Source organism: Macrotis lagotis, chromosome X (assembly GCF_037893015.1).
Source record: "Macrotis lagotis isolate mMagLag1 chromosome X, bilby.v1.9.chrom.fasta, whole genome shotgun sequence".
In the NCBI taxonomy this organism is placed as follows: Eukaryota; Metazoa; Chordata; class Mammalia; order Peramelemorphia; family Peramelidae; genus Macrotis; species Macrotis lagotis.
Genome location: NC_133666.1, coordinates 132162642 through 132174861, shown reverse-complemented (window position 1 = coordinate 132174861; position 12220 = coordinate 132162642). Strand labels below are relative to the sequence as shown.

At 38.5% G+C, this 12220-nt stretch overlaps 1 protein-coding gene across 3 annotated transcripts in view; it reads left to right on the top strand.

Annotated features, from left to right (window-relative positions):
* PRKAR1B (protein kinase cAMP-dependent type I regulatory subunit beta) overlaps positions 1-11450 on the top strand; it is a 255717-nt gene extending 244267 nt beyond the window's left edge. For all 3 annotated transcript variants that reach the window (XM_074202616.1, XM_074202619.1, XM_074202617.1), the window contains 2 exons: positions 9116-9197; positions 9672-11450. In XM_074202616.1, the coding sequence (XP_074058717.1) occupies positions 9116-9197; positions 9672-9844 (255 nt within the window). In that variant the 3' untranslated portion in view covers positions 9845-11450. The remainder of the gene's footprint in view (positions 1-9115; positions 9198-9671) is intronic.
* The last annotated feature ends 770 nt before the right edge of the window (positions 11451-12220 follow it).

Sequence of the window (12220 nt, the reverse complement as noted above, 5' to 3'; positions counted from 1 at the left end):
GCCTAATTTATCTGGTATATATGTCATGGAACTGCTTCTGAAAGTCAAGAGACATGGGCAGATTCTAGTACCAGCTCTTCTGCTATGAAACCTTGGACAAACCCCTTTCCCTCCCTGAATCTCAGAAAGATGTTGAACCAAATAATCATAGGATCATGAATTTGAAGGTGAAGGGACCTTAGAGGTCATCTAATTCAATTACCTCATTTTTACAAATATGGAAACTAAGATCTAGAATAACTTTTCCAAGGTCACCCCAGGTAGGAAAGGGCAAGGCTTAAGACTTCAAGTCCTCACCCCTTCAGCTTTCTCTTCTTCTACCTCCAAGGAATAGTTTATTGTTATAGTTAGCCTTCTATTTAGACAATCCCACCAGGACTTAGGCAAGCATAATATTGTCTAGAGATAAGCTAGATTCTACATGAAGTTACCAGGAGAAGCTATGCCCAATCATCAATCAAACTGGCTTTATAAACATGACCAAGTGCAGATAAACAGCGGGGTTGGAGGGATTGAGAAAATGCCACCGCCTACCAATAACTTGCAGATTCCTCAGCTGGTTGGCAACAGATGGGTCTTCTGACTTATGTATGCTTTGGACTGTTTAGAGGTTAGGATTATAAATTAACCTCAGGAATAGCCTAGCATTTCACAGGTCTGAGTCTTGGGTGAGCCAGGGTGACTGAGCCAAATATACCTTGAGAGTAAAGTGCTCAGCAAATAGCTCTTAAAGGGTACCTGGGTATCATTTAAAAGCTTTCTTTGAAGATAATCTGTAGTAAGCTGGTTTAATTCCCTGAAAGGGTGAAGGCACTATATGGTGTATATATATATATATATCTTAAACATTGAATTTGAGAATTGAAAGGGATATCCACAGTCATCTAATCCAACCAAATATGAACCTCCATGATAGTATACTAGAAGAGTAATCAATTTCTGCTTGAAGACCTCCAAGGAAAGGGAACCAACCCTCTGTCTCTTGAGGAAGTTCATTTCTCTTTTGGACAGTAAGGTAGAATCAAATCTCAGTGCTTTCCTAGTAGTCTTCCTCCAAGTTAGTCTCCAGTTTATCTGTATCTTTCTTAAACCACATTGCCTAGAACTGAACAAAGCTCTCAAGATGAGATCTGATTAGGCTACTCTTACCACATTAATATTGAACCATTAAAAACTTCTGAATCTAACTAGCCATCTATCCAAATTCATCTAATTGTATTCTCCTCTGATCTAGCCATAATCTCTCCATTTTCTCAACAAAAATAGTATAAGAAAGTTTAAATTACTAAATACTAAAATATAGGTAACATTCACAGTACCCCCTCATCTCCTTGTTTAGTAATTGTGCCAAAAAAAGGACATGAGGGTCACCTGATATGACCTGTTTTGTTATTTTTTTTAAATGTTTGTATTTCTGCCCTTTTTTTTTTTTTGCAAGGCAACTGGGGTTAAGTGGCTTGCCCAAGGCCACACAGCTAGGTAATTATTAAGTGTCTGAGACTGGATTTGAACCCAGGTACTCCTGACTCCAGGGCCGGTGCTTTATCCACTATGCCACCTAGCCGCCCTGCCCTTTGCTTTTTGCATCATAGTTTTCTGCAGTATCTCCCCCTCCCTCTTCCAACCAAATGGTATTTTTAAGGACAAAAAGAAAAAGAGGGAAAAAATGAGTACAAGCAACCAGTCAATTGAAAAAATTCCAAAAAAATGTGCAATGTGCTATATGCCTATGTACTTCAGTGAAGGGGTTTGATAGTGTACTGTCTTGTCTCTTCTTTCAAGCCAGGCCTATTCTTCATAATTTTGCAACATTTACTTTTTGAAAGGTTTTTGCATGTATGTGTTTATAAGTGTGAATGTTATTTACATTTACATTGTTGGTACGATCTGTTCTGGTTCTTTGCTAACCTTTCTAGAGGTTTGCCAGCCATCACTTTACTTTAGCTATCAAAATTTTCCCAGGAAAGCTCATTGACGAACAATTTGAAGACTTTCTTCTCTTTCTTTTTCTTTCTTTAATTCCCTCCTGCCTTCCTTTTTCTTTTTTCTTCCTTCCTTCTCTCCTTTTCTTTCTTAATTCCTTCTTTCTTTCCTTCCTTACTCTTCCTTCCTTCCTTCCTCTTTCTATCTTTCTTTCTTTCTTTCTTTCTTTCTTTCTTTCTTTCTTTCTTTCTTTCTTTTCTTTTCTTTTCTTTTCTTTTCTTTCTTCCCTTTCTTCCTTTCTTTTTTCCTTATTAATCGGGGCATTTACTTTTCTCTGATTTCACAGTACAGGTCCTATTTTCCATGATCTTTCAAATGTCACTCACAATAATTCATATATCTGCCAGTTCTTTCATTTCTTGAGGATGTAGTCATCTGGGCCATTTATCTTGGATTCTTCAAGAGAAGCTAGTACTCTCTATCTCTTTATAGCTGTAGTCATAATCAATAAACATTTATGAAGCATCAACTATGTGCCAGGCACTATATGAAACTCCTTATTTATCTTGAATATCAACTCCCTATTAGTAATTTTTGTTGTGTCATCTCTAGTACAAGGTTTGTTCTTCTTAGCAGAGAAGATAGGAGAAAATAAATTGAACCTCACTGCCTTCTTTCTATTGTTCATTATCACTGATCCATAGGCTTCAAATAGGAGTTCAATACTTTCTTTGATCTTCCTTTTTTTTAAATTAAAGCTTAAAAAAAAAATAAAAAAACGATACCTTATTTACCCTTGCCACACTCAACTTACCCCAAACTTTAACATGCTTGACTCTGATGAATTCCTCCTGGGACTCCTGTCTATATTGTGGCAAGATCTGGAGTATTTGTCCTGGAAAATTCAACTTCCTTCACCCTTGTCAATCTGGAATATCCTTCTGCTTTCCTTTCCCCTTAGTAACTTCCTCCTGAGGACTCCATTTTGTGGAGGAACCCAAGTTTGCCTTCTTTTCCCTTCTAACCCTTTTCTTGACTAATTGACTTCAACAATACCTAAAGCTGGATATTGTCATTCCCCACTCCCATCAGTTTTTAGCTTCCTTTTATGTGTTGTTTTTACCCACAAGAGAAGTAAGCTCCTTGAGGACAGGGACTAGTTTTTTTTTACAAGGCAGTGCAGTTAAGTGACTTGCCCAAGGTCACAGAGGTAATTACTACCATATTTCCCCATGTATAAGATGCACCTTAATTTTGGGGCCTGAAATTTAAAAGAAAAAATATTGCATAAAGTTATTGAACTCAAGTTTTATTCATCAAGAAATTCATGGTCCTTCTGCTCATAACTTTCTGGTACCTTTTGGGCAAGTCTGGTGTCATGCTTAATCCATTCTGCTTCATGAACCTGAAGTATCAATTGTGTCCTCCCTTGATATCAGTAATTTCTTTGTCATTAGCAATTCTTTTTGCCTCATGCTGAACCATCTTTGTGGACACAGGAATTCCAGTTGCCCTTTGCTCTTCAATCTATATCTTCAATTCCCTTTCTAAATCAGACCATTTTACTGACTTGCCTCTCATGGCCTTCTTCTGCCATGGCATTTTCAGTAGGGTTTCTTCTTCATGCAGCCAGTCTTAGATTGCTTTCTCAGTTGGAAGAGGATTAAACTTCCATTCGCTTTTGCAAACTAGATCACTTTGAACTTGAATTTAGCATTGTACAAAAATCTTTTCTGAGTCATTTCTGAGCAGAATGTGACTAAACGTAACCTAATGTACCAGTAACTAATATGAAACAATGAGCACAAAGACAAGTGAGAAAAAAGCAGGAAATGAGGGAGGAACCAAGATGGTGACAGGAGATCTCTCTCTATATATATAATATTTCAAAACTCAAAAAATAATGACTCTAACTAAATTTTCGAGAGACAGAACCCATAGAAAGATCTAGTGAGGCAATTCTCCAGCCCAAGGTAACCTGGAAAATAGTAGAAAGACTCCGCTCTATGGGGTTAGAGGGGTGGCCCATCAGAGTGAAGGAACTTTGGCCTCTCAGAGGCAGCCCCAGGGCGCCTGGGAGCCATGGCTGTGGGGGCAATTTCCTGACCTACACCCCAGGAAGCACCAGGCACAACTTGGAAGATCAGTGGGGGGACCTCTGCCAGAGTAAGCACATGAAGCCTAGCCCTCAGGGCACTCATCTGGATCCAGGAACTGGAAGCAGGCAGACCCAGTAAGCAGGAGCCCCCAGGCAACTGAGCCTTGAGTACTCAGCCTACCAAAGGGAGGGCAGTGGAGAGAAAGACTGCTGAGGTCTGTCCTCTGTACCTGGAAAAGGATTCTGACCACATTCAGATCCTGATCACAGTCTAGGCCCCCCCATAGAATAGCAGCAGCCCCCCACCTCAGCCCCATGACAGAGGGGTGCACTTGTGGTCATTCACAGACCAAGAGATCAGTCAGAGCCTCACACTCTGAGGTCCTTGTGGGGGTGTCCCAATAATACTCAAAAACTCAGGGAGCACCCCAAGACCAGGCACAGGCTGTGGAAAAGGGTAAACAGAGAAAAAAAGAGAAATACTATTAAGAAATACATTGTCTATGATCCCAAGAAGGATCAAAATACTCAATCTGAAGATGAAGAAGTATAAGCTCCTACATCTAAAGACTCCAAGGAAAAACAGAAATTGGGCCCAGGCTAGGACAGAGCTCAAAAAAGATTTTGAGAATCAAGTAAGGGAGATAGAAGAAAAATTGGGAAAAGAAATGAGAGAGATTCAGGAAAAACATGAAAAAGAAGTCAGCAGCTTAGTCAAGGAGATCCAAAAAAATGCTGAAGAAAATAACATGTTAAAAACCAGCATAGGTCAAATGGATAAAACTGTTCAAAAAGTTATTGAGGAGAAGAATGCTTTACAAAGCAGAATTGGCCAGATGGAAAAAGAGATAAGAAAGATCTCTGAGGAAAATAAATCCTTCAGATCTAGAATGGAGCTAAAGGAAACTTCTGACTTTACAAGAAGTCAAGACACAATACTTCAAAATCAAAAGAATGAAAAATTAGAAGAAAATGTGAAACATCTCGTTGAAAAAACAACTGATATGGAAAACAGATTCAGGAAAGGCAATTTAAAAATTATTGGGATACCTGAAAGTCATGATTGGGAAAAGAGCCTTGACATTTTTAAAGAATTCCTACAGGAAAATTGCCCAGATATCCTAGAAGCAGAGGGCAAAATAGAAATGGAGAGAATGCACTGATCTCCCCTGGAAAGAGATCCAAAAAAAAAACAACCTCCAGGAATATTATAGCCAAGTTCTAGAACTCCCAAATCAAAGAGAAAATAATGCAAGCAGCCAGAAGGACACAATTCAGATATTGTGGAGCTGCAGTCAGGATCACACAGGACTTAGCAGCAAATACATTAAGGGCTTGTAGGGCTTGGAATATAATATTCCAAAAGGCAAAAGAATTCAGAATGCAACCGAGAATCAACTACCCAGCAAGACTGAGTGAACTCTTCCAGGGAAAAAGATGGACTTTCAATGAACTGGGAGAATTTCAAATGTTCCTGTTAAAATGGCCAGAGCTAGGGGCAGCTAGGTGGCATAGTGGATAAAGCACCGGCCCTGGAGTCAGGAATATTTGAGGTCAAATCTGGTCTCAGACACTTAATAATTACCTAGCTGTGTGGCCTTGGGCAAGCCACTTAACCCCATTTGCCTTGCAAAAAAAAGTAAAAAAAAATAAAATGGCCCGAGCTGAACAGAAAGTTTGATCTTCAAATACAGGACTCAGGTGAAGCATAGAGAGTGGAGGAGAAGGGTAAAATATGAAGGACTTAATGATGATGAACTGTATGTATTCCTGTATAGAAAAATGATACTGATAATACTCATAAGAAACTTCTTATTTAATAGAGCAGATAGAAGGAGCTATTATAGATGAAGCAGAGGAAAGAGCTGAATTTGAAGATATACTATATTGTAAAAATGGAGTCAGTGGATAAAAGGGAAATGTTATGGGAGTAAGAGAAAGGAGAGGTAGAAAAGGCTAAGATATTTCATATAATAAGATTTTTCTTATTACAATGAGATATTGCAATAATATGGGGAGGAAGGCGAGGGGGAATGAGGGAACCTTCACTCATCAGAGGTGGTTTGGAGAGGAAACAGCATATATATATATATATATATATGTATATATTTCCCATGGGGTATAGACATCTAGAGTAAGAAGGAGAGAAGGGGGACAGGGGGAGGGAGGATGTGAGTGATGGAGGAGAGGGTGGACCATGGGGGAGAGTGGTCAGATATAACACATTTTCTTTTTTACTTCTTGCAAAGGTCTGGGATTGGATGGCCTGTCTGGGACTACAGGGCCAGGTGGTTGCTGAGCCTTAGGGGTGTTTTGTGGGCTTGGGGCCTCTTACTCAGTCTGCTGCTCCACTCAGCTACCCTATAGCACTTTTAAGAAGAGGGACAGAGTGAAAAGAGAGAGAAAATGTAGTGTATGGTAATGGGGGAAGTATGAATGGAGGGACTTGCGATCAGCAATGGCAACAGTGGAAAAATATAGAAGTAGTTTTTGTGATGGACTTGTCATAAAGAATGTGATCCACCCATGACAGAGCTGGTGGTGTTAGAACACAGACTGAAGCACATTTATTAATATTATTATTATTTTATTTATTTGGGGGGGTAATGGGATTGGGGTGACTTGCCCAGGGTCACACAGCTGGGTAATTGTTGGGGGTCTGGGATCGTATTTGAACTTGGGTACTCCTGACTCCAGGGCCAGTGCTCTGTCCACTGCACCACCCTAATATTGTTTTTTTAATTTTAATTTTAATTTTAATTTTTTTCTTCTTTACTTTATTGCTCATGAGGGTCTATATTTTGGGGGGAAGAGAGTATTATGTTTACTCTTAAACAAGAATATTTTAGCAATGTATAAAAAGCATCATTTGTACAGAAATAAAAATAAATATAATAAAAAATTAAAAAATAAAAAAGCAGGAAATGCAAGTAAAAAAGTCTACAACCACTATATAAGATGCTCTCAGTTTTTAGACCCCAAATTTTTTGAAAAAGGGTGGGTCTTGGGGCAGCTAGGTGGTGTAGTGGATAGAGCACCAGTACTGGAATCAGGAGGACCTTAATTCAAATCTGGCCTTAGATACTTAATAATTGCTTAGCTGTGTGATCTTGGATAAGTCACTCAACTCATTGCCTTAAAAAAAAAAATTTAAAAGGGTACATTTATACATGGGGAAATATGGTAAGTGTCTGAGGTCATATTTGAACTCTGGTCCCCCTGACTCCTGAGCCAGTGATCTATCCACTGTGCCATCTAGCTTTCCCAATGGACTATTTTTTTTTGCTTGTATGTATGTTCCAAGCTCTCAGCACATGGTAAACTCTTAATAAATGTTTGTTTCTTTTCTTGCTAACATTACTTTAGAGGCCATATTGTGCCTTGATATTCATCCTCTGTTGTTGCTCTTCTTCCATCTTTTTAAATCTAAGTAGGTTGGTGAGTTTCCTGTACATTCACATGGGTATCTTAAGAAAAGTCTTTTTTCCCCCATTGGAACCACTTCCTTTTGGGTCTTAAGTTTCCTTCTTGAACATCTTCCATCTCTTCTCATCTGACTTTCTGTGTAACATTTTAGTACATGACATCCTACTTATCTTTAATATGAACCATTTGAAATCTACTTTTTCTAAACCTAGGGTCCTCTATCAAAAGCCCAATCAATGAGTGAATGAAGACTTTTCCCTAGAGTTCATGTTTTTTTTGGGGGGGAGACTGTTTTTTTTTTTTATTACCAATGCTTAGTGCAGTTTCTAGCACATAGTGGGTACTTCATATTTGAATTGATTTCTATCCCAATTCTCTCTTTTAGTAAGAATCAGGTCCAGAGTACAATTTCTTTTTGTTGATTCTCCATCTTTCGAAGGATGAAGTTCATTAATAAGAGAGAACAAAAGTTATTGGCTGCTGCTTTTGGCAGAGTTTTTTTTTTTAATTTTTCTTTAAGGCAGTGGGGTTAAGTGACTTGCCCAAGGTCATATAGCTAGGTAATTAGTGTCTGAGGCTGGATTTGAACTCAGGTCCTTCTGACTCCAGGGCCAGTGCTCTATCCACTGTGCCACCTAGCCACCCCCATTATATTGAGTTTTAGTCTTGACCCTGCCAACAATAGTTAGATGACCTTGGGCAAATTCTTCCCTTCTCTGAGCCTCAGTTTCTGCCTTTGTAAACTAAAAGATTGAACTAGATTTTTCTCGAAGATCATCTAAGATTATCCTTTCCAGCTTTTGAGTGTATAAATCTGTTCCAGAGGTTCTGGATGATGAGCCTAGAGGAGTTTCATCTGACAACATATTTTTACAGGGTTGGTGTTAATAAGGTTGGCGCCATTTTAGAGACGGGCCAGAGAGCAATAAAAATATCTTCATCAGCTCTATTTTCGAGGTTGCATGGGTCTAAAGGTTGTCCTTTTAATGTGTAATGTATTTTGTGGTGACTTTATAAGGCATTTCTTAATTGTTATTCTGCCATGTCAATTCAGCCCACGGTCTTGGTGTTAATAATTTAACAGAAAAAAATATCTCCCTTATTCCCCCTACCCCTTCTCAAATGATCATGGGGGGGGGGGGGGTGTCAGATCAACCAGTTTATGATATGTCCCTGAAAACATGCTTCTACTACTGTATACTGGGAGGACCTAGAGGGTACTGGAAGGTTTCCCAGTCCTTGGGAGTTAGTACAAGGTCAGCTGGAAGAAAGGGCTGTTTTAATGACAAAAGATACATACTCCCCTTCAGAAGGAGAGAAATCATTTTTTCTGAAAATTTTCCAAGTTGCTGCACAAGTCTGAGGGCCTTTGGCAAGTGTGTTACTTTGTAAGTTTCCAGTTGCAATACACTGTCCATGTGTTTTCAGAAACAAAAAAAAAAAATGGAAGCTTAATGACTAGAGAATCAGCAGCACATGGAGAGTTATATCCAACCAGTGGGATCATGCCACTGTATAACTTCCTTTCCTCCCAATCTTAAGTGTCTCTGAAAAAGAATGAAAAATCTAGCATTATTTGGTTTACTGGGGCTCCATGCTTAAATAGTATACAAAAGGGAAACATTCAGCCTATTTCTTTTAACCCTTTTGCCTCTTACCATTTCCTAGGGCACAGCTTCTGTTCTTCAGCGTAGGTCTGATAATGAGGAGTATGTGGAGGTTGGAAGACTTGGGCCATCAGACTACTTTGGTGAGACTACCAAGTTCTGTTTTAAACACAAATGCTTGCCAAATTTATGTTTTCTCCCTTTATTTAAAGGCATTTTCCCTACTCCCCTTCAGAATGTGCTTGTTTCATTTTATTTTATCAATAATTGTGTCCTCAAAAGTGTGATGAATAGCCTCAGAATCCTTTTAAATGATTTCATTATGCAAAGCCCTTATACGAATATGCATGCTTAGATGCTTAGTGCCCAGTAGACACTAATTTGGTCACCTTTGGGCTTTAAAAATATATAGCTATAGATGCAAATGGATAGATATAACTATCTATCTCTATCGCTCTTTGTGTGTGTGTGTGTGTGTGTGTGTGTGTGTGTGTGTGTGTGTGTGTGCGCGCGCACACACACACACAAAGAGAGAGGGGGGGATATTTTTGTGTCTTGTTTTTGAAAGAAGAAGAGAAATTTCAATTCCATGACAATAATTTTCTACCTCTTTTCAGGAGAGATAGCACTGCTGCTCAATCGGCCTCGGGCAGCCACTGTTGTGGCCCGTGGACCTCTGAAGTGTGTGAAACTTGATCGCCCTCGTTTTGAGCGAGTACTTGGTCCCTGCTCTGAAATCCTGAAGAGAAACATTCAGAGATACAACAGCTTCATCTCCCTTACTGTTTAAGGGAGTCCTTCCTACCCCCCCCCTCCAATATCTGCCAGCCTTTAAATGTTAATCTTGTGATTCACAGATTTGATCTAGGCCATTTCATAGCTTTACCAGTTCATGTGGTTTTTGGTCACTCTTTATGTTTCTGTCTGATGCACTGGAGAGACTTCATCATGTTTTGTTTCAGGAAAGACATCAGATTTGGATGAGTTTCACTTTTTGACACCTTGAATGAATTCTAAGATTTGTGACTCACATATCTGGGAATAAAATACTCACCCTATATATTTTCTTTGTTTTAGTATACCCTCCCCCACAAAAGTTTATTCTTTTATGGATATACTTTATACCATTTAGTCTTTACAACAATCCCATGATGTAGAGAATTCATATATTATTGTCCCATTTGTACAGGCAAAGAAACTAAGGATCAGTGAGAGTAAATGCCTCATCCAAGACAGCATAACTAGGAAATGGTAGTCTTTCACTGATAATCTATTGTTTTTCCCACTATACTGGATTGTCAAAGAAAGAACAGTCTTTTTTTTTTTAAGCTGAATTGATCAAGAACAGGTATTTCTCCAACCTGAAAATGAGAGAAGGTACTCTTGGGTTTTTCCCATGGGAGGCAATTGCATTCCAGAACATTCTATTTGTTATTTAAACCTGCAGGCTTGCTCTGGTTTGCAAATGAGGTCTTCAAAGGATGCATTTGTTGTTTTGTAGTCTGTATCTGGTAAACTGTAGTGTCTGAGTTGGGTGGGCCCCCTTAATATTAAAAAGGTTAAAAAAAAAGTATTCTAATAATAATAATAATAATAATAGAGGCTTTAGTTTTTCTGTTTTTAACATAACCTGGAGCCTACCACCTCAGTAGTAGATCCTTACATTAGGTCATCATGCTATTCTTTGGATGGCCCTGTTATCTCTTAGAGGGAAGACTTTGTCCTGCTTTCTAGGAATTTACTATCTAGTTTAGACAAACCATTTCAAATTAAAGAAAAATACATGAGATTTCATTCTTGATTCTTTAGTCCATTTCTACTTAACTTAGGTCTCAAGAACTCAACTACTTAATAAAGGTGAAGGGATCATCTGGAAGTGACATGCTCGGTCATCTAGTTCCACACTCCATGAACTCAATTTATTTGAGAATGCAAAGAAAGACAAAAATTGAATCCTATCATCAAGGAACTCAGTCTAATGGAGGAGATTTAGATTTATTTTTAATGTCCAATTGAACTCACTTTGCTACCTCTTCATGGCATGGAGGTAACACCTAGGCTTGCAAAGCCCACATCGGCAGAGGTCAAAACTCTGCTAAGTCTTTCCAAGCTGGAAAGTACAGGTCCCAAAACAGACTATCTGTCATCTAACAGCCTGGTGCATAGAGCTTCATTTCCAGAGAGTGGGCAGCTTTTTTTTTAAACTGTGGCCAAGGAACTATGTTGATTTAATGGAATATCCCTATCAGTGAAACCGTTTATTTTTTGATGTATTGCATAGTTATAGTAATGGAGAACACTGTAGAATAAATAAATGTTTAAGTGGTTGACATGAGAAGAGGAGCAAGAAATGGAAATGGTGAGGTTTTCATGACACTATGCATGTAGACTAGAGCCAACAAATTGGCCCAGGTATTGCTCAGCCCAGAAGTGATGGAAATTAGAGATGAACAGCTAAAACTACAGAAATATGTTTTCTTTCTTTTATGTAACCTTTCTGTCCACCTTTCATAGGTGACAATACACTTTTAGAATATTTAACTGCTCTAAATGAAATGTTCAAATATTTCATGAACTAATTGGATTTTCTTAACCTGACTTGGAAAATCAAGTCTTGTAGAATCAGAGAATCCTAGAGTTAGAAAAGATTTCAGAGGTCATCTAGTCTAACTTCCTTTTAAGGAAGGAATCCCCTTTTAGTGTACAGGAGAACAGTTAATTTGCCATCTCACTGTATTGAAGTCAATTAAAGTATTCTATGACCAGACTATGTCCATTTGATTGGAAAGATAAATGCTTCTAAGTCAACTAATCATGATGATTAGAATTATGACTAAGTTTCAAATATCTGGAATCTTTAGCAAAAGAGCATTCTAGTATCATTCTTCTGGAAACAACTAAGATCTGTAAATATGGGGAACAAAGTTTAGCTAGGAATCCATACCCAAAGACACCATTTGTTGAAAATATGTGATTAGCATCAGTGGAGGGAGTTTTCATGACAGAAGCTCCCTCTACTGATGAAATCCCAGAACCAGTCAGTCCCCTCTTCCCAAGGAAAAAACCCAAATCCTTCCTTTTGAGAATGACAAATATTTTGTTCCTCCCCAAAGATTTCATCTTTATCATCACAAATTTTGAAACCCAATAAAACTATGTATAGATG